The sequence below is a fragment of the Epargyreus clarus genome, unplaced genomic scaffold, assembly GCF_041222505.1.
Source record: "Epargyreus clarus isolate Ecla_fem2 unplaced genomic scaffold, WU_Ecla_fem_2.2 ptg000021l, whole genome shotgun sequence".
Classification (NCBI taxonomy): domain Eukaryota; kingdom Metazoa; phylum Arthropoda; class Insecta; order Lepidoptera; family Hesperiidae; genus Epargyreus; species Epargyreus clarus.
In genome coordinates, this window is record NW_027332228.1 from 2,567,249 (window position 1) to 2,592,956 (window position 25,708).

At 35.7% G+C, this 25,708-nt stretch overlaps 3 protein-coding genes and 1 long non-coding RNA gene across 5 annotated transcripts in view; 2 read left to right on the top strand and 2 right to left on the bottom strand.

The window, feature by feature from the left end:
- The window catches only part of cwo (transcription factor cwo), a 36,762-nt gene extending 20,241 nt beyond the window's left edge, over positions 1-16,521 (top strand). For both annotated transcript variants that reach the window (XM_073085034.1, XM_073085035.1), the window contains exons 2-9: positions 7,653-7,764; positions 8,361-8,544; positions 10,170-10,334; positions 10,616-10,810; positions 11,366-11,538; positions 11,769-11,909; positions 13,114-13,204; positions 13,514-16,521. In XM_073085034.1, the coding sequence (XP_072941135.1) occupies positions 7,653-7,764; positions 8,361-8,544; positions 10,170-10,334; positions 10,616-10,810; positions 11,366-11,538; positions 11,769-11,909; positions 13,114-13,204; positions 13,514-13,707 (1,255 nt within the window). In that variant the 3' untranslated portion in view covers positions 13,708-16,521. The remainder of the gene's footprint in view (positions 1-7,652; positions 7,765-8,360; positions 8,545-10,169; positions 10,335-10,615; positions 10,811-11,365; positions 11,539-11,768; positions 11,910-13,113; positions 13,205-13,513) is intronic.
- The window catches only part of LOC140751158 (cyclic GMP-AMP synthase-like receptor), an 80,376-nt gene extending 56,290 nt beyond the window's left edge, over positions 1-24,086 (bottom strand). Inside the window, exon 1 of the mRNA XM_073085031.1 lies at positions 24,051-24,086. Coding sequence (XP_072941132.1) covers positions 24,051-24,071 — 21 coding nt within the window. The 5' untranslated portion in view covers positions 24,072-24,086. The remainder of the gene's footprint in view (positions 1-24,050) is intronic.
- Positions 4,424-24,505, bottom strand: LOC140751159 (uncharacterized). Its single transcript, XM_073085033.1, has 10 exons — positions 24,483-24,505; positions 22,067-22,224; positions 21,441-21,621; positions 20,055-20,225; positions 19,223-19,308; positions 18,903-19,080; positions 17,432-17,641; positions 17,223-17,293; positions 5,130-5,295; positions 4,424-4,803 (listed from the first exon to the last, which is right to left on the bottom strand). The coding sequence occupies exons 2-10, from the start codon at positions 22,105-22,107 to the stop codon at positions 4,465-4,467; spliced, it is 1,443 nt and encodes a 480-aa protein (XP_072941134.1). The 5' UTR covers positions 22,108-22,224; positions 24,483-24,505; the 3' UTR covers positions 4,424-4,464.
- On the top strand, positions 22,674-23,670 carry LOC140750847 (uncharacterized). The gene is made up of 2 exons (XR_012103252.1): positions 22,674-23,036; positions 23,215-23,670. It is a non-coding gene; the product is annotated as an uncharacterized LOC140750847 (long non-coding RNA).
- Positions 24,506-25,708: the final 1,203 nt, after the last annotated feature.

The window sequence follows — 25,708 nt, forward strand, 5'->3', positions numbered from 1 at the left end:
GTTGGCACATATACATATAGTAAGTATGACACTATAATTATATGTGCAGTTCTTAGTATTCTAAAATGTCAAGGACCTGTTGTAGGAAAATGATTCTGCAATTTAGAGGTATACTATCTGCTCATCCATTCATCGTATTGTAGAATTAGGCTGCTACTGGGCTCTTTTAATGAACGTCATTTCGAATGGGTCTATTACATCAATCAGGTAAGGGGGCTACCGGAGTTCCTTGGGCCAAGATGTTGCCGTCATATGAGATCTCTGTACCTACGTTATTCTTGCCAGGCAGGTACAAGTACGTTAAGTATTTTGTTAGCTGCGCAATTGTTTTTCTCTTAGCTGGGCACATATCGTAAATTGTAGAGGAGTAGGAAAAAATAGTAGCTAATCCGCGAATGTTTCAGATTTAACGATTTATATCTAATGGCTATAATCGGGCGATAGGCTTCATCATATATTCTCCGAATCACGGAAGCGCGCATGAAATTAAGCCAATAGCAATTACCCATCCGATCGAGTCTGACGTTGCTAAGTTTACATATTGGTATGCAGTATGCACAACCCCTACCTAGAATACCGTATGTACCTAGAATATTTTATTATAACACATCATATTTAAACGAATATATAACGTATAATATAGTTCATGACATTAACATGCAGGCAGAAATTATCTGCGACTATATAATGTTGAATTGAGTGCAGTACAACTTATTATTATGTATAAAGGCCATCTACAAAGTTTTCCTCTGTCGTGTCCACATGAAGTTGACCTCTGCTGCAACAAATTTTTATTTATAAGTAATTCCAGTATTTTTCCGACGATGAGTTATTTCCGTAAACAAATTAAAATAAAATATCTACAATAAGTATAATTGTCGAATTTAACCGAGTTATTTTTTAAGAAATTTAAATTGAAACATAATTAAGTATTTTAACGATTCTTTAGAATAATTAGTGGGTACAAAATATTACTAAAATATCTTTGCTATCGTATTGTCATTTTGAATATTGCACATGAACCCGTGTACATATATGAACTTAACAAACACTATTTATTTTTTGTATCAAAACTTTAATTTGGTCAAAATTGTGGCCCACAGCGACATTAAATTGAATGTTCACATTGTTTTATACATGATCTGAGTTTTATCTCTTGGGAAATACCAAGATTTTTTCTAAGAATTTATGTATAGGTCCACTCAATGTTGGTATCTCTTTGTTATATGCAGTGTTTCGAAGCGTCCGTGACTGACCTCGTGTGAGGCCATGCTCCGTCGTCTCGATTCTAATCAACATTTCAAAGTAGAATGATCGAGACCTGAGACATTTGTCAATGAATTAGATAAACACAACATTAACATACCTCACTGTGGCATACTTAGATACTCGTAACAGGCGTAACCTCGCTACCGTTCACCTTGACCTTGTATGTATTTATAAGGACAAGGAGTACGCCCCGTGATTGAAATTCGATCAAAATTTCCATTTCCGTTTTTTGAACACTAAAATTCATCAACTTCAAACGAACTTAAGAATTTCCTATTATAAAAAAGAAAATAAACTGCTTAACAATGTAGCCTATATGTTACTCTTGAAATTTTGAAGAATCCAACGACATTTCCTATGTTAAAATTATTAGAGCTGTTCGGGCTGTGCAGGGCATGCGTATGCCAAAGGTGGAGCATACATACATTGGAAAAACCTTACCAATTGAAATCGGGTAAAAACTACAAAAGCAGTGAATTGAGTCAACTTAACGTATATAATGGACATCGTAGGATTTTCGTGTCCAAATGTCTTTTCTGCCCGTTTGCACATCTATGTTGTCACTTATAAGGAAGAGAAATGCGGAAGAGGTATCGCCAGAGCTGAAGGTGGAAACCCTGTTTCTTACATAGGTACATATTTATTTAATGAAGGTTACACCTGGCATAACGTAATTTAACCATTGTTTGTAACTATTCATAAACATGCTTTGTTGCAGATAGGTAGGTACATCAATTTTTATTAACAAAAATATTACGGATTATAGTATTACTGCCTGTCTTTATTTTCTAAATTTTTATACGTTACACTTTGTTTCAGGAAATTAATATAAGAAAAAAACATCGTTTTTAACTTCTCTGAGTGGCGTATAGAATGCATATTATGTATTTACAACTTACAGGGCCGGATTTAAGGGAGGGCAAGCGGGGCGGCAGCCCCGGACCTCCACAAAAGAGGGGCCCCCACAATAGAGACGTCGGATTTTTTTTAAATTCCGACTAGTAAACACTAGTAAAAAAAAAATTTATCCTTTGAATTTTTTTTCGCTGTTTTACCTTTATCTACAGTACTTTGTACAAACATGAATACTAGAAGAATCTACCTGCGTTTCACAATAAAATATTTATTTAAATCTCAACTGAAAAAATTGTTCATTTTATTAGGAAAATAATTTGGAGTCAGGGGGGCCTCCACTCTTTTGTTGCCCCAAGGCCTCTAGACCTCTAGATCCGGCCCTGACAACTTACATCATACATAATAATAGTATCAATTTTCAATTAGCAAATGGATGAGTAGTGTCATTCGAAACGTATTGGTGTTGCAATCTGATTAATATAAATCAAAAACGAATATGTCCGTGAGTTGCTCTACAGTTGCGTAATTTCTCAATAGATGTACCTATGTATTTCTATTCAGGTACCTTATTTTTGATAGTAGTGGTAGATAGTAGCTTTACACTGTCGGGGTGAAACGAAACCACGGGTTAGACTAGTTTCTAGGTAAAGAAATTAGTGTTGCTTAATAGTGCCCATAGGTCACACATGTATTATATATGCGGTTGTAATTGAGCAGATGCTTTAAATTGTTTGAAAGTCGTCCCGATATAGGTGAGTAACTCAGTGGCGGTGCAAATTTGTTTAGAGATGATCTCTTTACTTCCTTCTCTGCTAAACTGTTTTTCTTATTTTATAAAACGTTATTATTCTGGAAAGGTAAGCAGTAGCGTAGAAAGTAGTAGTAAGGTAAGTAATACGATGAAAAATATTTTATAATAAATATTAATTATTAACTAGAGATTTTGGAATAGGAAAGCTCTGTGTGTTTATATCCAATTGACAATGCAAGAAATAAGCAATGTTTAATTAAATAAGATACAAATTAGTACTTTTCATTCGCTGCTGTGTTATAAGTGTTTTAAGGTTGTGGTAAGAGAACAGAGTGATAGGTATTACTTACAAAAGGAATTACAAGTTATCTATATTTCATTAACTGTCACAATGTTAGAATAAATGTAAACGGACAGATAGTAGTATAAAGTTCAACAGAAATCTACGCAGTTTCACTGGGTCCAACAGCAATTTAACTATGTTTTATAGCGTTGTGGATGATCGTGGGCCACAGTAGGTACCTACTTACAACTGCATTGTAATGCTCAAACAACAAGTACTGTCCACGTGAGAACCGAATAATCAGACACTCACGTGCAGTATCAATCGACACGGTTATCCGCGTGACTTCATAAATATATATTTTGTCTTTATGAATATAAACGGCCGCGATATATTCTGACAAAAAATAGGGAAACAGACGGCGCGTGGAAGTTGTTTTTTAGAGAAACTTTTAGAGAAGCGTTTAATAGTTTTGACTAAACGATAACTCCATGCATTTATTATTTTAATCCTTTGACTGTAAAGGAAATGACACAGTTGTAGTTTACGTAGTTATAAAGACGTGTACATAAACATAATTAAAAACCTTGTACAAATAGTGTGTTAATGACCTCACCATACTGACATGGCAACTTTGTTATCTGCCACTGCAATGAAGACTTGTCGTGTAGATGTGTTAAGAACTCATTTTAAAATAGGACAGGCAATGTAATTTCTATAGCATTGAGAACATTTCGCGGAATTTGTGGTTCCCAAATAATTTTAATTAATTATCGTCACTCTTTTTTTTAATATGTATACGTACTCTGTGGTTAAAAAGATAAGTGACAGGACAGCTGTCGCTGAAATTAGTTTGACTATTATTAATAAAGTTAGGCTGAAGGGCAAAAAGCCAAAACCGTAAAACACTATTAAAAAAATACTATTATGTCTTCTGCCTGTTTGCTGGTATTTTTGGAATATTTGAATTATTGAACCATAGATTATTGAGCGTATATTTTTAGATTGATAAAAACTGTTTTGAAGGCTATAAATACATTATTTTTATCTGGCATTTAAAATGTCACGAGTCATAAGAACATTTCGTACTGTTATCTGTAGATACTAAGTACATTCAGTCCACCATCTAATGATGAGCAGCTACTGGCTATTTAAGACATGTGCATTTTTATTTATTATTTTAGCCATTCACTTTTTGTGTTATTGAATTGAGTTAATTTTAAATCTATTTAATTTAATCATAAAATCTACAACGACGAAGGTATATAATATCTTAAGTTATTTATTTACAAATATGTAACAATGTCTAGTAGGCTGTATTAGACATATCCTCTACTGGATGGTTTTGTAATCGTGCACTGGTCAAATCTACTAATTCAATATTTTCGTTTAACTGTCCGAGTAAGCCTTTCGCGAGCACTTTCTGTATTAAGAGTTCCGCGTGAATCTTTTGCTCGTCATCCATTCTTCTGACTTTTGCTGCTATACTTATGCCTAATGCCTCAAACTCGTCCGGGTTCCTTACATATTTCACTATTGGTTCCGATTCATGGTCCCCTAGGACTGTTGTGATTTGTGGAACTATTTCTGTGCCTTCCTCTTGTGTTTCATCTTCCATTTGGGAATTATCCTCGTAAAGCGGGTCCTAAAAATTCATAAAAGTAAGTCAACAGATATAAATATTAAGATTTGCCTAAATTTTATTTTAAGCAATATAAAATTTGTAAATACATATTATAAGATATTCATAATTACCAGAATTTGTGAATGGTAAAAGTTTTCAGTCTCATATAACGCATTTGTGATAACCTACAGGTAATGGAATTTCCATAAAATAAATCCGGTCAGAAGAATAATTAATTTGTAAGTTTGTCGTCGAATTTATAATAATTAAAGAGTAATTTGGTTTTTAAATAAGAAATAATTTACAATAATTGAAACAAAACTAGATCAAATAACCTTGGTACTTACTTGAATATTTGAACTGTGGTCGGTGTCATATTCATCAACTTCTAACTTCAATTTCTTTACTTTCGGAGGCCCTGACTTATCTGACTGCGCTGACTGGTCCGACTGCGCTGACTTTTCCGACTGCGCTGACTTCTGGGTAATCGCAAAGTCCAAAAGATCGTAATACCTGAAAAGGGAAAACTGTGTGAATCTTTGGAAATATCCAGAGCGCATGTCATGCGCTGCTCTGAATTGGTGATTTGTTCACGTGGCTTTCGTATGCGTTATTCTAAGGGAATTCATATTTCGCATGTGATCGTTGGATTTTTGCATATCCAGTAAAAAATGTCACATGCTTATGTTTTGACATCGTATTTATGTATAATACACGTGCATGTTTTTTCTTTCGATATGTCCACATGACTACATATATCATATTTATTTAGATACTTATTTTACATACTAAAGTTATACAACGATGACCAAGTTAAAAGTTGAATATTGGGATAAATCATTATAAACAAATTTAATTCAAATAAAATTTAAGGATAGAAAAGACCGCAAATGAATATTTTTTAGGAGGCACAATAACAACAAGAATCTTCGTGAACATACCACATGGCCATTCGTGGTTCCGATACACGCTATTAAAAATCCCAAGTAACAAGTACCTACAAATGGTTAGAATCTGTGCATTATATTTTAAATTTACTATATTTGATAGCCGTTTGCTAGATAATCGATAAATTAATAAAAAGTTTAGAGGTACAATGTAAAGATATCCATAAGTATAGTCACAAGCGAGCCACACATTGTCATCAACGTGGAAACCACACAATCGATGCAGAAAATTAAAGTGGAAAAAAACAGCCACAACGTGTGGTATGTTGTCATACAATGAGATGGTAATGGAATCGTAGATATGCCATTCAAATTTCAAGGACGTAGCAGAAATATAACTGAACATAGGCGGGTAGGTATGTTTATTCCGAATTGAGAGCGTTTCTGGCCAAATTTAAATTTTAAATTTCGTTCCAGACTGTTTTTAAACGTGCTGAAAATTTTCTGAATATTTTATTATTGTTCGGTTTCAGTTTTGGGCTAACGAAGCATATTTATTTGTATACCATGATGATAGGAATATATTATCATAATTTATTATTAAACGGAGAAATTACTGGTTTTATATTATTTTTCCATTACATTTTATTTTTATTAAAATATAGATATATTTTAATTACGTCTGAAAGTTACATAAAACTTAACTTGTGTAACATATATTTAAATATGTATATGAATTAGACGACAATATGGACGGTAACCTCAGACTTTTTTAGCTACACCATAACAAAATGTATGATCTCCCCGATAAGGTATCTCACCATAAATTTGTTTTGTAAGTTCCGTTCGAGTTTTCAATCTTACACTTCTCTTTTCTCACCGATCTTCTCATATTCTGGATTCGCTCTCTCACCATCGTATCGGTCGCGTCCAATATCCCTTTACATTTTAAGTAATTCACTATTTCTCTATACGCTTTCATTCGCAAGTTTTTCTTTTTATAATCTTCGCATGATACCAGCCATAGACATTCACGCTCCCGGTACATCTGTATTAGTTCTGTCGTCAGGTGTTTTGTGAGATCCATTTTATCGTTGCATTTAGAAACAAAGGTAGACTTATCGTGTTAAAAATACGTTACTTATGTTTTATTATTTTTGCATTTATAGCACACGCACATATGTATAATGTGTAAATATGTCACAAATCCTAGATTCTATTCGGAAGCGGATGTGACACCACACATCACCGCTTCACCCCGTAGCGGCTATGTCGGTATCGTATTGGTTATTGAAAATGCACCCGTCGCTCCATACGCTTCCGTTCCCTATAACGGCGAGTTTTCTATGACGGTATATCGTTATCGTGTCGACCAATGAAATAACGTTACTAGTTATACCTAAGAACTTAGAATTTATTACATTAAATAGTTTATAATCGTTATACCCGTATTCACTTAATTCAACATGGATATAAACCTATTAGTAAAGCAAACAAAAGTTCACAAAATGATATAATATGCACACGCAATACGTGAGACCGCGGAGCGAGTTCCGCGCACACTGCCCGGGGGTCGGGACCGGACAAGATGGCGGACAGTGAATCGATCAGCCGAGCGACGCGCCGTTGGCGTTGGTCTCGTTAGGGTCTGCCCACACCGTTGAAATAAACGGGTAAATAAAAGCGTAGAAAAATAATACAGTGTCTCAGCAAGTTTTTAGTTAATTCTAAATAAATATAACAGTTACATTAAATGCTATCGTTCTAGATAACTTTTAAAAAGAACTGGGAAAAAAATAATGATTTAAAAAAAAAATGATATAAGTAATCAAAAAGATATATAGCTTAAAACAGCTAAACTGGATGAACCTAGCGGATTTTTTGTTACATTTAATAATTGTTATTATCAAGTCGTACTTCACATGCGCTCCAACGTTATGCAATGTTAACAATTTGCTAAACTCTATTTTCCTTTGTTTGCAGTTACAACTCAAACGACGGCTTCGGTCGTCCTGCAGGCGATCAGCTCAACTTCGCGGCGCCGTCTGAGGACGAGGCGGAGTACCCGCCCGGCGCTTACCTCAAGAAGGGGAAGGTCTCGAGGGCAAGTCACACTGAATATGCCCGATTTTTAACTCTTTCTTATAGCTTGTATGGTGTGCTTACTTGTAACTGTGCAATTTTTTTGTAGGAGTAGCAAACGAGCATACAGTTCTCCTGATGGTAAGTGGTCACTACCGCCCAGGGACATCTGTTATCACCCCGAAATACGATAATAATCCAATCTAAGTCAGCCACAGATGTGTTGCTACTCCTGTAGACTTAGTTGGAATTCCTCGAAAAAGCATGTCTAAATTACCACATCCTTTAAACTAGAAGCTAGCAGCGCTTAATACTGCTCTTATTAGGCAGAATAATTATATTATTTGCACTATACTATATGTGTGGGTCACGTAAAGGTCATAATTCAAGCTTTTGTTTAATTTGCCTTGTTTGTTAGCATATGCGGATCTAGTGTTTCAATTACATTTGAAACCAGTTAATCCCAACTGTTTGGGTGACGATGTATGATTAATATTATCTGGATATTACTGAAGAGATGAGACAAGCTCAAAAGATCGTGTACAAAACTGTAGTTCGTTTTTGCAACAAATTAAAAATACTTATATGTAAGTTTGTCTATTACTATAGCAAGATCCGATGTCCCATCGCATCATTGAAAAGCGACGTCGTGATCGCATGAACAACTGCCTCGCTGACCTGTCGCGGTTGATCCCGCCGGAATACCTCAAAAAGGGGCGAGGCCGTGTCGAGAAAACTGAGATCATCGAGATGGCGATCCGTCACCTCAAGTTCCTACAGGAACGTGTTAATGGTTTGTAAAATAAGTAGTCCAGAACTCCCGATAGGAAACGGTTACTACGCATTTTGCGATGTTTGAGATAAAACATGTTTAAGGTACATGAAGCCTTTGAACCGCGGAAATGGCTGAGGAATGTCGAGATTGAGCCGATAAAATAATTCCATGTTGAGATACAGTTATTATTTTACATTAGTGCAAAAAATGTCTACAGTTCCCTTTTAACATTAGATATTCATGGCTAAAAGCACAATAAAAGTATTGATTGTCTTCATTGATTTTACAAATGACAACTAACGATGATTACAACGAATACAATATTAAAATAAACATATTCTACTGTGTTTCTTTTTTACATTCTGATAAATATTTGCATAGTTATGGTCATTTTGTGAATATTGTCCAACAGAGTAATTTCTATAAATGAATATTTTTAATCACTGCAATGAATTGGATTTATGAAATCTAGAATCTTGATTAGGTTTATTAGGTTATAGTATTTTAAGACTTCGATAAATTAGTTTTCTTCAGACACTTTCAAATGTTTTTCAAGATTTGTGTCAGAAATATTATTTTTGAAACTTTAATAGAATTTTGTCACTACGTTTTCTGAACATAATCAAAATAATTGAAGGTCAGTAAAATAACAAATTTTACTCTACGTAGAGAGCACTCAATTAAATTTTTGAGCATTTGTGATCCCCGTTAAAAACATTTAGAACGGTAACATACGACAAAAGTTTTGTATTTAAATAATGTTATTTTTTGCTTTGCTTCAAAAAAGTGTTTACTATTTAAATATACAAATGTCCTCAATTAATATTAATATTATACTATATTTATGGTTTTAGTCCTTATAATCAAATGTTTCGGTGTTTACAAAATAATAAAAAAATATATTTATTGTTTATGACGAATCAAGCCAATAATTATTTCATTGGGACAAAATAAACGCTGTTGTAATAAATTTCAAATAACACATAATAACGGAAATATTTTTACTCAAAACTTTTTCTTATATACTACTGTTGATATTACATATTAAAATCAAATTATTCTTTCAGCTACGCTCGCTTATTTTTTATATTTTTCCCCATTTACCATACGTCTAATATAATATATATGCAATACGATCCTAAACCATACCAATATGAGTAATATTTACTAAATCAAATAAACATTATTATCATAAGTTAAATGTTAATCATGAAGTTCTGAAATCGAAATAAAATGCATGTCGGTACTAACTATTATATCGGCTTTGCTAAAATGTGTATATGTATAAAATTTACGAAGCTATTGCAAATTAAAACGCCCGTAAATTAAAAAAATCCTTTCATCTGTTCTTTACATGACGCCAAATCTAGAATCTAGAATAAGATATAAAAAGTAAAGGTATACATAACTATCTTAAAAAATATAACAATATATCGATGTAATGATTATACTAGACATGGTTAAATCCCAAACGAACACCACCAACCGCACAAAAACCGAAAAAATAAAAACGAAGCGAGCGTTACTTAAACCGAACAAATAAACAAATTGCTCAAAAAGTGTTCCTGCATCTACACTGAAGGAGGCTAATGTTGTCGGAAGTCGCCGGTGGAAGTCGCATCTTCCCCGTCGTTGTGTTGCAGCGGCCGAGCGGCAGGCGGGCGAGGAGCACTTCCGCGCCGGCTTCCAGGAGGCGCTCGGCGAGGCGGTGCGCTTCCTGGTGGACGTACACGGCCACGGGCCCGGCGACGGGCTCTGCGTTCAACTCGCCTCGCATCTACAGAGGCACTGCGAGATCGTTATCAAAGGTACGTCGTTTACAGATTTGGAAGAGATTAGCATGAAGCGTTTCTGATCCACAAATGATTCGTCATTCGAACGTGTGTTAAACCCAAATGCACTTGGAACGCAGGTTGAATAATGTTACGTTGGAGTCACATACATCAATAGACTGTTTTCAGGACAAATTGGAAGAAATGTCTCGTTACATGTTGACTTATTGGTGTCAATGTTTTTTCTTGCGGATATTGTAAAATTCTATAAAGCAGTACTTGGCTCTCTTTTCCAATATCAAATTGTACCGTTTCAGGAGAAGTTCAGCCGCGGGAAAAGGGCCGCTCCCACCCAGGGTCGTCGTCGGAGACCAACAGTTCGTCGAGCAGCTCGCACGGGTACGCGGTGAAGGGCGTGATCCAACGGCCCGAGCCGCCGCCCGCGTTCGCGCCGGAGCCCTACGAGCCCGAGCGTACCATCGAAGCCCCGTATCCGATGGAGTGTGATAGGGGTAAATATTTTGGCACTCTTGGCTTTAGAATTAGAAATATATAATGGAATTCACTCATACTCTCACATTTCAAATCATAACTCAACAGCGGTGAATAAAACACTACACCGTAGAAATAAGGTAAAATAGCTGCTGTATTTGAACACTGTTTCTACTCAACATCCAGCATAGACACATTAGTAACTTTGAGGATTGAGCTGGAAATCCATGTCAATCTAGAATAACTACAGCCTCACACACCAGCTCTAGCTCACTAATGGTCGGAAGGGGCAGTCCATTCCGAGCCTCCGGTTTTGGGTACACCCAAACACAGTTGCCATTGCCTAAAAAAAGGTCGCCCGGAATCATCGCCATATTTGTCGGCTAAGTATAAGTCTATGAGACATTTGTAATTTTGTAAAATCAAATCAACTTTTAGACTGGGGGCCTCATTCAACATTTCCGCCCCGGGCCTCCGACGACCATAGTCCGCCACTGCAGAATAAGTTGTACTTTCGAATCTTAAACCACGATCAACTCCAGCGTCTTTTAACCACCCCTACCTTCATCCCCCAGTGCTACTCCCGCTGCCGCAGCCGGAGGGCGAGGAGCAGCCGCTGGACGGGCGCCGCAAGCGCGAGCCCACGCTGCGCAAGGTGCGCAAACCAGAACACGTTGAAGACTACCTACACTCGTACAAGTTCAAGAACTCCATCGAAAGGCGGTTCTCCAGGTCACAGGATAACGAGGTGATTATATAGAAAATAAGCATGTAGATTACTGTAGGTAATGGTAATCTCAGGGAAGATTCGAAACCTAACTTAGGGTCTAGGGTCTTACTTAGTCGTATTACCGTGAATAGATAAGGTTAATGCCATCAACACCAATCAATCCGTGAGATATGTATAAATCAGCGAAAAGGTGACCGGACTCATTCCCAATCACGGAAAAATAGTTATATCACATATCGTCGTCACAGGCTGCCGAGCCTCCAGCGCACGGCAAGGCGTACACGCACAAGCGGCGGCGCGGCGCCAAGCCCTCGCCCGCCTCCACGTCCGCCTCGGCCTGCACCTCCGCCTCCGCCTCCACCGAGGAGGCCCGCGACACCTCGCCGCAGGTAACACACCTCGCTTACACCACCAGACAGTGGTCGGAGGTTAGGAAACTTAACCTAAACCTAAAATACATCACCAGCCATTAGTCTGTAGTGCCTCTTTTTACCTTTCCTCCTGACACTGTACTCAGCTATCAGTAATTCATAATAATTTATTTTAATTACCGTCATCATTCATCAATCAGCTTTAATGAAGTCTGCAACACCTCTCCTTACCTTTCCTCCCGGCACACTTTGCCGAGATATTAGTAAGTCCGTAAAAAATATTTTAATTAGCGTCATCATTCTAATACAGTCCAATATTAGTCATTCATCTATTAGCTCTTCTAATGTCAGTCTGAACATCCACCATCAGTCAATTTTTATAGCACTAATCATGACCAATCATGAATAATTCCGTTAGTAAATGTATCGATATGTCACGTCACCTTTTTTTACCCCACGTGCATGGTTCATCTTTAGAATTATTATTAATTTTATTTTCGTTTAATTTATCAACGAAACAGTACAGGAAAAACAAATTTCCATGCTCTCATGGGTAATCCCGTGCACAAATATCGATTTTATTCTATCCCTCACTTAATCAGTATAGGTTTACTTTTTTATTTTACCACACCATTATATTGCGGCTACTACCTCCGGAACGAGTGAATAGTCAACAATACAGAATATTTAATAATACAGGTAGACAGGGTGAAATTATAAGGCTCCCGATTTTTACATTCGGCCACGAAAAAAAAAAGAAAAAAAGGATCGAATGCTATCCATAGCTCACATAGTAATTGTGTGTGCTCTATTTTATTCAAGCGCTTGCCGGCTGTGACACACCGAGACCACGCAAGTGATTCTTGTACTACAAGCAACACTTCTCTGAACGAGAAACAAAGGATATACCGTTTGAATAGTATCATATACACCCGTGTTTCACGGACAAAAAAAAAATCTAAAAGATTTTTCAAAATGTTGTAGATGAAATATGTTTACCTTCTTGTATGCTAGCGTATTTAATAGAATTTTAATATTTTGCTTAATTGAATGAGGTGCCGCTTAATAGGTATGCTAGGAAAAAAATACGTATCAACTTAATCGTAGTAAAAAAAATGAATAATTTCATTCTATAATCGCAACGTTAAGAAAAATCTATACATTTAGGTATTCTCGTCACATTATATTCAGATATACTGTAACCACATCGCAATGTTTACAGGACACGTCCAGCGAGTCGCCCCATCATCACCAATACGACAAACTACCGCCCCCCGCGCAATATGTACCCGTGTTTGCGCTCAATGCTCTTGGTATGTATTTTTTAAATTGATATGTTTTTTAATATTTCCCAATTTGTCCGGGCAAAGAGGGTATCCTCGAGACCCGAATAATCTCTAGCCACCCCCATATTGCAAACACTGACGCGGCATATCAGAGGCCGGTGGGTATGTGTTGTGTATGTGTAGTGTAGTATGCATGTGTGCGTGGCTGCGCCCACCACCATCGGTGTTTTACGACAGCTGCCTTTTCACTCGCTTCCTAGTCCACATATTTATCAGTATGAAGTCCCATCTCGCTTGTGTGAGTAATGTTTAGTAATGTATGGCAAACCTCCCCAGGTAAGTACTACGTGCCGCTGAGCGTGGAGTACGCGTGCCTGGCGCGGCAGCCGCGCGCCTTCGACGTGCTGGACGCGCGCGCCGCCGCGCTGGCCGCGCCGCTGCACCCCGTCACCATACACGTCAACTTCCAGCCCTGCCTCGACTACCACGTCAAGCGCGAGCCCGCCGAGCGCGACTGGCGGGCTGTCTAGACCGACTATGAAGTACTTCACGTCCCTGCTGAGCGCCCCTAATGACTGTTTAAAGTATCGTAGACGTCCAGGTCCCCTCCTAGTCCTACATCGACTACCTCGACAAACGGGAGTTGCCGAAAGCGACTGGCAGCCCGTCTAACTCAACACCACACGTAGACACATGTCGACCGACATCAACTGTGCTACTTGACGTAAATTAGACGGTTAAAAGTATCGTGATCATCCAAGTCAACTTTCAAAACTGTCTCGATTACTATATCAAGCGGAGTCAGCCGAGCGCGACTCCAGGCCGTCTAGACCACCGCCCGAATCGACCCATACGCGCTCAGGATTTGATACGCTACATACCGGTGTAAATTGTTTACATCTGCCAGCCTACTTCGAGTACGTGTTCATTGGTACGTCAAACGCCAGACCGATGAACGTGACTGACGGTCCCTATAGACACGCTGATTTGCCCTCACTGCTATACAGGGATGCAACATTTAGATACTCGCCAAGGACGGACAACTGAGCGAAAACACGAGCTTTCAAATATCTAACTCGAGTATATTATCACTAATACGTCGTAGCACATGAGTCGACTGTACTGCTCCTCTTGGATAAACCCAGGGGATCATAATGCTCATAGATATCGGATTTCATGTTCGTCGGTTGAAATAAAAACCTATTACAAGTGTGAGGGGAACTACAGTGAAGTGCTGTTCAATTTATTTTACATAGAATTAGTGCTAAATTCCTGGTATTTTTACACGGAACTTTTTTCAACTAGGAACTCAAAATCCAAGAATTCATGCCAAAAAAAGATTTTTTAATATGACGTTTGCCCGCTAAAGACAGTGACATTTCGCGTAAACTCGTGTTATTGCATCGTAATTAATTTAAGTTAAAGTTTAATTAAGTTAGGAGTACAAATCGCATACTACATCCTGAATCAACTACCTCGTTTCAATAAAATAGACGATAGCTTCTCTATACACGATACAAATCATTTCAACAAATAATTTCATTAGTTCTCTTTGTATTTTAATATTTTATTGTATACAGAAATAATATTGAAATCGGGGATTTTGTCCATATTTCAGATATTTATAAAATTTATAGCAAATGCTGGCCAATAGTGTCATTAAATAAATGTATTGTCATACATTTTTTGGCATCGTATTATAACTATCCACTACCAATTATTTAAGAATATTATTTATAAAACAGTTTTAAAATCCGTCAATTTGTTATAACTAAATGTTACTCCTACTTATAACGTTAATTTTATACGTAATGTATCGCATTTACAACTTATAATTAGATACTTCCAAGATTATTTAGCAATTGTTATTCAACACTGAGAGATTGTTATGGTTCGAAATTATTTCAATTATTATTGTTAAGTATTTATTCTTCCCAGTTAAATCTGTAAGCTCTAAAATTACCTATATGTACTTGTTACCAATTAGTATAAAAAAGAAATATCTTATTGCAAAGAAGTTTCATTCTTTGTACTGTTAAAATATGTACAGTATTTTATATAATATAGTATTTTATATTTTACGGTTATATTGGTAAATTTTATGAATAAATATAAATAACTATATTTAATGTAATAATTATATATTGGATTTATGCTTAGAATTTTAATTGAAACATCTTTGAAATGGTTAACTTTACGTCCGAATCGTAGTCCCTATTATATAGAGAAGGATTGAAATATTTTATTCCCATTTATCGAAGTGCCAAACAATAATCCAGGGATTTATATGTTCATGATATGGTATATTATATATTAAGAGATAAATTTTAAGTTTGTACTGTTAATTGACTGGTACCGCAAGAATTAAGTTTAAACAAACCAAAACATATGTACAAATGCTTGTGTGGACGGGTTGAATGTAAGGAAACAGTGGGGGAGGTTATTCGTTATTTCTTTGTATATACGTTATTGTAAATTTTGTTTCTTTATGAGGTTTACGTAAAGCCTTGTATTTTTGTTAGCATTAGTTTTTTAATAGTTGCGGTGGAAGTGGAAAGAAGACTGCTAAAGACTTGGCATAGACAATGTTTCAGTGTTCTTACGTTACGGCTGTGATAGAAAAGAATGTACCTAGTCGAGGTCTCGGGTGACACTTGATGAAAAGATATTTGGAGCATTATTTTGATAAGACTTAATGTTATTATAGTACTACTATACAGCCGCTACCCGCGAGGCAATATATGTTCAATATTCCTACAATAGTGATGTTATATATATATGATATAATATTTGTAAATGCCGGTAAGCTAATAATTACTTTAGGATAAATAATAATGTTTAGAGTACCTGTATAATATGCTTTCTATAGTCAAGTGATATGTGGTCATTTTTAGTTATTGTTTGTTTGTTTTGGTTGATGTTATACAGTGATATGTATTTTATTTCGACAAATACGTAATTATTACATAGTTTTAATAATTGTTAAGCAATAGTAAGTCACGCTCTCCTGTAGTTATATTGATATTTACATCAGTGTGTTATACAGTGGTTTCCACGTTTTGTTGTCCCACGGGTAACGGACTTTTAATAGTACTATAGTCGTCGTTATTATATAGGTGTTAAGATTATTTGATTTATTTTTAATGTAAAATTCTACTATCAAATGTTTCCGCCATTACGTTGTACATATTCATTTTAGAGGTAACTGTTTTTATATGGTAACGGATACTCGACTAATAAAATGACTGATTACTATTTTATGATATAAATTGGAGCTAGACGCTCGTAATTATTTTGTTAGTCAAGTACATTATGGCCATTGAGAAATATAATGTTTATTTTTATGCGTTTGTCTTTTATTTACGTTCAAAATCCTGTTTACGATGCATGATTAATATGACACACATGGACAATTTAATTTGATCTAGCTTGGACGTATGAATTATATAAATTTCTCTCATCCTGCAGAAAAAAAATATTTTAATGTTCCTATATATAAAATATGAAAGCAACGATTGCAGTTCGCAATGTTACAGTCCACTGTAACGGGTCACAACAGGCGTAAGAAAAAAAACGCTTTCTACAGTCACAGCTCTATACAAGGCTTCCCTGTCTCGTAAAACATAAAACGAATACACAAACACCGGAACCGATATCTAAATTAATTATTTAAATATGTACCTGGCTTTTTATAACATGGCTTTTTTATAACCAGGATTTTTATAATATGTAGTAGCAGACGAGCACGCAGTCTACCTGATGGTAAGTGGCTACTGCCGCTCATGGACATTTGTAATCGACTGGAGATAGGATTCGATGTACGTACCGGAGGTCGGCCACAGAGGACTAAGCTGGAACGCCTCGGAAAAGTATATCTCCTTTACTACACCCTTCAAACCGGAACACAGCAGCGCCTAACACTGCTGTTATGAATAGGAATGAAGAAATAGGTGTGGCGGTGGTACCGCCGGAGTCTAACCACAAAGGGTTCTACTAAGCGATCGCTTCGCCACACGAGTCGCCAAGGAAAGAAATTGTCACTTACCCATGTTTTCTCTGCTTTAATCTATTTCCTGTCTGTGGGAAATGCTGCTCTTTTTCTATGTCACATTTGACCTAAAAATGCACATATCACATGTTAAATAAAAAATAGTATTAGCAAAAGAAACACATAATAAGTAGTAATTAATGAAATTTAGTAAATTCCATCTCTGTACACTTAAATATGACACACAAATAAAACCCATAACTTACGTTACTATTTGGTGGCTCCGGTAGTGTTCTATCCATACTAATTTCTGGTTCTAAATCAGAATCAGATTCCAATTCCATATACGAATGTCCCATAATTTCTAACACTTTCAAACTCAAATTGGATATTGGTGGTGCATACCTGCCTTTTTCCATGGCAGAGATATTTTCCTCATGTTCTCTTCTTGCTTTTTTCTTTAAGTCCCTCCATGTCTGTAAAATAAGACAATAATAATGAATAATTTGTATATTGTGGTGGAGTGATTTTTAATCTGTGATGCGGTGAAGTGCGGTGCGGCGTGGCGGGAGAGATTGAGTTTTGAGAGTTGGTGGGAAACCAATTGTCATATTTTGTCATTGTTATAAAGTATTTATGAAAATATATCATCTTCTTTTAAATGTTTCTTTTATTGTGATACTCTCAAGAAATATAGCTTTATAATATGTAGTAAAATGTAGCTTTATAATATGTAATGTAGTTGTTTATTAATTTTATAATTAAAACGAGCTTTTGCCCGCGGCTTCGCTCGCGTTACTTTACTAAGTAATATTTTCATTCCCTATTTTATCCCCTTGGAAGAATTGATCAAAATCCTTTCTTAGCGGACGCCTACGTCATAACATCTACCTGCATGCCAAATTACTGGACAGATGCCAGATCTGTCCAGTAGTTTGGGCTGTGCGTTGATAGATCACTATGTCAGTCAGTCAACTTTGAGTTATATATATTTAGAAATATTCTGTCACCCACAATAGGATTTCCTGTATCATTAGTCATGACATACATACACATAGATGTAACACAGACCCATACACCCAGAGCAATAATCTATTTCATCATTTAGGTGCCTGGCTGTTCGAGTTAAACTCGGAACTTTTTGCGTATCGAACACACTACTAAAATCCTGGCATTTCGGTAGAAAGATGTGCATACAAGCTGACTTAAATTTGAGGCAACCATCTTAGTCTTCAGGAGTGCCATTACATCTATGATTAGCTTCATGAAGATCACTTTGTTAATATGAATTTGGTTACAGATGTCCATAGGCCACAGGCTGTCACCGTACCGATACCGAGAACGAGATTATTTTGGGTAGATTTCAATATGATGTGACGGCGATAGTTTGTCCACCGCGACCGATATCGGCGGTTTATTTTGTTCCGGCCACGCGTGTGTCGGCAGTGTATGAACAAGTTCCAACGTGTTTTATATTGCCGGCACATCGACCCGTCAAAATCTCGGTGCCGATCTAGCGGTCACGCCAATCTACTCAAATTATCGGCGGCCGGGATGACGGTGATCGGGTGACGGACGTGCGGTAAACAAGCAACTATAGTAAATGTATGTACGCTACTTCGGCGCCGTCATTAATTATCGGTATCGGCTCGGTGACGGTGGCGGTGGACAAACGGCGTAAGGATCTTAATAAACTTAACAGAAGCCCCCTAGCCATTCAAATCTAAAAAAGTATACCTGTTTCCATTGAACAATAGACTTTTCAGGCCCATACTCCTTTAGTGTTTCCCATAAGTATTGCCACTGGTGTTGCATTTTAGCTATACCCAAATGGTCACGCAGTAGGCCATTAGCAAAGGAATGGTGAGCTGCCATATAATCCAATAAAATATTTATTTGTGTGTTTGTGCACAAACTGGAAAAAATGGTAATAGCCAAGTCATGCTTTTTGTATTTTTTTCACCAACTTCTAAGAAAGGAAGTATAGCTTTGTATTGTATGCATGGGCATCGCTTTCTGAGATTTAAATATAATATATGCTTGTTACATATACTTACACATGTGTCCTTTTGGTTTTTGACTTCTTGATAAAATCACTCCAGTCGAAATGTTCCTTTTCCACATCTTCTGAGTAATTAAATTTCTGAAATTTAAACAGAAGAGTATATTTTTAATTATATTTTGCAGAATAAACTGAACTTAAGGCACTCAGGTGAGTGATTTAGAAAACAATCCTTCTTTGTTACAGCTTCAATAAACTTATATTGGTGGTTTGGTGTATTGTTGCATAGCCCACGCCAAACTACTAGTCTTCTCTGAAGTGGTTGTGAACAGGTGTAGTCATACAATTTACTATGGAAACACTATTCATTTCTATATTCAGAGCAGACTAGCAGTTTTGCGCGGACTATACTAATGTTGATTTTAATGACATATTTCATATGTATTTTCCTTGTAAATAAAATATAGATGTTTAAAATAACACCTTCAATTTATAAAAATAATTTTAATCACTCATACATATTACTTATTGTATGGAAAAGCTAATTTCTATTGAATGGAAAAGCCCTTTGTAGTCTGACTTCAGAGATACTACCCCTACACATATGTCTGTTTTCTAAAAGCAGTGCCAATCACTACTGTGTTCAAGAGGACAGTGACAGTCATAGCAGTGGACAACATTAGATCAAGCCAAACCTTAGTTTACCCTTTTTTTTTTCTCGAGGGGTAAACCCTCAAAAGGTACCCAACGACATGGGAGCGACGCCGGATTATGTGGGATTGTTTATCCTAATTAGGGTTTATGATGTCCAGAGCAACATTACCAACAGCACGCATGTTAATTGTTTATTTCATTTAAAAATACAAGACATGATTGAATTTACTCACGCCATTTTGAGAATCCATAGTCCCTTCTAAAGAAGTTGCATCCTCATTAGAATTTAAGGTTTCTGTTGTGTTATTTTCTGTAAAATCATCAGACATTGATGTTTCTCCATTATCTTTGCCAGATGTATCATTTAAATTTATTTTATATTTCCTCTTCAAATCTCGCCAGGTCTGTGAAACAAAACAACTATGAATTTATCATAAACTGTAGTTTTATTAGATTTTTGAGAACCATGTAAAGATATACCCTAAAAATTGTACAGAACTGCAGGTCCTTACATATGTCATAGTAGTAGAACCCTTTGTGGTTCGACTCCGGCAGCACCACCGCCACACCTATTTCTGCCTCATAACAGCAATGTTGAGTGCTTTTCCGAGGCGTTCCAGCTTAGTCCTCAGAGGTGGCAGCTCACCTGTGGCCAACTCCAGGTAGGAAAATTTAATTCTATCTGGGGTGGTTTACAGATGTCCATGGGTGGCAGTAGCCACTTACCATCAGGTGGACTGCATGGTGGTCTGCTACTCCCATATTATAAGAAAAAATCTAGATAATATGAGCTGTGGATGAATAATATTTTTAAGATACTTCAGATTTACAAAAAGAACTCCTGAATCTCATTGGATTATTGTTCCACTGCTTGGTACAAGTTTCCCCTTAGAAGTAATGAGAGGTTGGAGGTCATAGGTTACTATGCTGGCCAAGTATCACAATTTTATTCTATCCGATAAGGGGGCGTTCAAGTATTACGTAACGCAATTTGGGGGGGAGGGGGCGTCTCGTAAAACGTTACGATGCGTTACAGGGGCGGGAGGGGGTCTTAATACACGTTACGTAACATTTTTTAATAAAAAAATAGAGAATTAAAACTCCTAAATTGGCAACCCTTTTCATTTACGTTTTACGGGGAATCCCTTGAATGAGTGGGTTCAGCCGAACTAAGTCCCGAGTATTCTGAGTTAGACTAAGTATAGTACAGTATAGCAGTATATATGCTTTGACTATACTTAAACTAACTTAGAATACTCAGGACACCTAGTTCGGCTGAACACGCCCAAGGATAAAAACTATAACATAACTTTTTAGCGAGTTTAGGGTAAAAATTGACACGTAAAAAGTGTTACGTAACGTTTAGAGAGGGGGAGGGGGGGTATAGAAAAACGTTACGGTGCGTTACAAGGGGGGGAGGGGGGGTCAAAAATTTTCAAAAATTGCGTTACGTAATACTTGAACGGCCCCTAAGACATAATATATAAATTATTTCCAATATACATAATTTTTAAAAATCTCTGGTGTCTAGTATTCAAATCTTGGGCTTCACCATTGAGAAACACTTTCAAACCAGTAGGCTATCACTCCTGACTTCATTACCTACACAATAGTTATACCTGTTTCCATTGATGGGTAGATTTATCAGGTCCATAGGACTTGAGAGCAGTCCTTAAAGATTCCCATTGTTCTTCTATCCTCTTCCACTCTGCAGGATTTGTGTTCTTGTGGTTAGCAAATGCAGGGTTTGCTGTCATATATTTAATCATGTAATGTATTTGGTCATTTGTGCTTCTTACTCTGAAATGCCATTTATAAGCAGTTATTAACTCATTGGGTACCTGTGGTACCCCCCAAAATGAGGAGTGTTAATATACATATCAAATGTTATATGTATACACAATAAAAATAATTTTAAAGTTGATAAAACCAATATTTGCCTGTGGAGTTAACACTGCAACATTTATTTCTGGCATGAAGCAGTTCTTCTATGTTGATGGAACTGTGTGGATGCCAGTAAGTTGTATGAGGCATTTGAGATTGACATAGATCTGTACATAGAAGCATGTATGCTGTATGTATGTGGAATACACGCTCGTTTGCTAATTCAATCTTACAAAAAAATATAAAGCAATATTTCCTAAAGATCAAAAATCAACAATGTTGTATTTAAAAAATAATAAAAAATGTGTTATATAGATTACTGAATAACTGTTTAATTTATTAATGAAAGTTCTGTACAAACATTTTCTTTGCTGACATCTTGTTAGAAGAACATGCGTACATGATCCTGGTAGCAAATTATCCTTGAGCTCGACAACTTAACACAGTAACAATAATATTTACTGTTCGTAAACACTAATATATCAAAACTTTAAAAGACATCAAAATTCTCAATTGACACAATTGGGTACTTGACAGTTATAGCAATAAAATCCTTACTAATATTATAAAGCCGAAAGTAACTCTGTCTGTCTGTCTGTCTGTCTGTCTGGTTGTCTCTTCTTCACGCCCAAACCACTAAACCTATTTTAATGAAATTTTGTACAAAGATAGTCTGAGACCCAAAAAAGGACATAGGATAGTTTTTATCCCGGAAATCCCACGGGAACTAGGGATGGCGATCTAAGATCGATTAATCGGAGAATTGATCATTCGGACCCAAAACATCGATTATTTTAATCGATATTAGTAAGGATTGAATCCTAAACTATTCATTTGAGCAAGTGATGATCTTTAGCAAAGTTGAAGGTACGAATTTTCAGTCTTATGTATGTTAGTATCCTATATTATTTTCTTTTAAACGCGGGCGAAGCCGCGGGCAAAAACTAGTATGAAATATGTTGGATATGATAGCTTATAAGTAAACATAAATTATGCAGTATTTCGTTTATTTTTTAATACGTTCTAAGTATTTTAATTTTTAAAAAGAATTTTTCGATTTTTTATCTGTGGATTTTAAATCCCAAAACGGCGACAGTGCTGCCTCAAATGTCATGTGACGTCACTACATCGAAACCAAACAAGACAAATAATAATTAAATCGTTTGCTGTTAGAGTTGGTTGAATTTATGTTGTGAACCGAAATGAAGCCATACTATATTAAAGCTGATAGCGTGAACCTGCTTAAAGAAGATCCATATATGCAGTGCAATAAATCAAAATGGATACAAAAACTTCCGTGAGATAACCTATGGAAATATCAAATAAACAACGTAAGTAAAACATTCTTTATATTTACATTTAATCATATCGGACAATTAAAACATTTCTTAACTGACTTCAGACAGAAGAAAGGTTGTCTTCAAGTGATTATTAAGTTTTTTTTTAATATACTTATATTCTTATGTGAACTGTTTTAAGGTTATTAATTGGTTATATTTATATTTACAGATCTTCCCGACAATCGTATAGTGACGACGTTATAGAGTATGTGCAGTTTAAGAGGAAGGCAAGTTTGTGTTTCATGAAAAGTAAAAGTTGTCCTGAACACAAGGTACATTAATGAAAATGTGATGACTGTCCTGCCTAGAAGAAGTGAGGAGCCAAAAGTTTCGAAAGTGGGCACCAGTCTGAAATACATAAAGTAAAGTACAAGGGAAATAGTACTTCTTTACTTGCGTAACCTACCCAACAAGATGAAGGAAGAAAAGTGACCATACAGTTCCTATTATTGCATTGCAATTTAATTCTGAAAATGACAGTGATAAAAATATATATCCATTTGTTACGGAAAATAATTTTAGTAATGAAGAAAAGCAGACACTCAAGCAGCACAAAAATTTAGCTTAGGTGATCTGTAGTAATTATTGTAACTGTAACATATGATAAATATATACAAAAGTTCTACTGTGTGTATAAATATAATATATAAACCAAATAAACAAAGAAATCGGTTAATAAAATACTAATATTAGCAAATCATGTATTTTTAATTATACAGTCCTGTAACTTAATCAGTGCACATGCACCATCAATCATGAAATATTTTACATGTCATGAAAAATTTAATTGTGTCCTATTAATTACAGAATGGGCCCTTAAAATAGAATTCTCATAGACGTCTTATAATTCTATTCTTATCATAGACATCTATATAATATATTAAATATATGAATACTTCCACTTGCTGTTTTGTTTTGATTACGTCCCGTTCCAATGATTTGGAATTGACGAATCACTCGAGAGGTACTAAATTTATTCCTTTTTTTCAATAATACTTCTCTTACATAGATAGTATAAAATGTCATTGCTTGCAAACAGAGGATTTAAACTTATAAGAATCTGCAAGTTCTTTAACGTTTATGAGATTTGGGTTTAGGTAGTTTAACTTGTATAAGCAAATTTGTTAGGATATTTAGCGATCGTACTTGTACACATTGTCACTGCACACGTCTTATAACTTGTCATTTATTTAAATTTTAGTTATAATAGCTAAATAACTCTCAATTTTCTTCTAAGCGTTGTTTGTTTACAGTGTAATGACGTTCCGCCACAAAATGACATTTGACCGCCTGATTTAACGCGACGTTCCGTTCACCGTAAAGAAAGTTCGATTTTTATTAATGAATAGCCCTTTTTTTGAAAAAGTGATCAATGAAAGGCATATATAATACGTATACTAATTCATTAAAACACTTTCCCAAAAAGTGTCAAGTAGCCAATTTACAATTCATTGAATGAATGATAGTGACATATTATTATATTATGTCAATAATGAGTATGATGACAGTGACATTAACTAATAGGGATGTCTCATGTCGAACTGAAATCGATTAATCGAGGAATCGCTTTTTTTACAAAAATTTGAACGATCGCACAGAATCATTTTAGATTTTAGAGATTAGAAAATCGATCTTAGATACAAAAAAATCGAAATTTGATCCTTTTATTTTATAATTTTACAAAATCTCGCTACTTTTATCGCGTTGAAATATGACTTATTTGAAATTATATCATTTCAAGACGTTTGAGAAAAATGATGAATTATTACTGTTTTACTTTAAAGGGATGAATGTGAAAGAAATGCCACCAAATTTCAAATACCGATGAATTTGGCTTATGTCTTAATTATTTAAGATTAGGCTCCATCGTTAGTCGATAAAATTCACATTCATTGTTGCTCGATTCTGAATCGAATAATAAATTAATTAAAATAGAAATTAGTTGATGCTTTAGTAGGTTGAGGGTTTTTTTATATAAAATAAATGAGGTGGGTGAAGTGTACCTTGCATTTCACCTGATAGTAAATGGTCACTGTCGACCGTGGACAGTAGTCATCTGTAACAGCGCTTACGCAATAATATACGTCCATGTTAATTACGGCATAAAGCGATTTACCTTTGATAAGTAAATATTCATCTGAGGATTTAACATTGACCAGCGTTGATAGCGCATGATAAACATATTTGTGACGGAGTGTATGTTTGACAAACTGTATTCGTGACGAACTTCGAGTTTGGCAAATATATTTGTGACGAATTGCGTGTCGGGTAAGCTATGTTCGTGACGAACTATGTGTATAACAAAGTATGATTGTGCACAACTTGTGACTGCATTCTCACGACGATTTCAATTTAATTTTCGATCTGTTTTTGTTCTCCTACATGTTTGTATGTTAATTTTTCCTTTCCTTTTTCATCAATTGTCATTTTTTCTTTATTCACTTCAAAAAACAAACAAATGTCAAAAAAAATTGTATATTTTTCCGGGTCTTTGTTATAATTAAATTAAGATCTACAATAGTTCTGATGTGGTGTAGGTAATTTATGCTTATAATAAATATTATATTGTATGTTCCTGTGTCCGTCTACTCATAGACAAATTTGTATGTTTCGAACAAGGATTAAGTTGGAAGGTATATTCTGGTAATTTCTATTCCAACAGG

What these genes read in the sequence shown, in the direction of transcription:
- LOC140751159 (XM_073085033.1), bottom strand. Translation starts at nt 22,107, where the DNA reads ATGTACGCATGTTCTTCTAACAAGATGTCAGCAAAGAAAAT. An exon ending in CTACCCATCAATGGAAACAG is followed by an intron (nt 20,226 to 21,440) that starts GTATAACTATTG and finishes TTTGTTTCACAG; the next exon opens with ACCTGGCGAGATTTGAAGAG. An exon ending in CGGAGCCACCAAATAGTAAC is followed by an intron (nt 17,294 to 17,431) that starts GTAAGTTATGGG and finishes GTGCATTTTTAG; the next exon opens with GTCAAATGTGACATAGAAAA.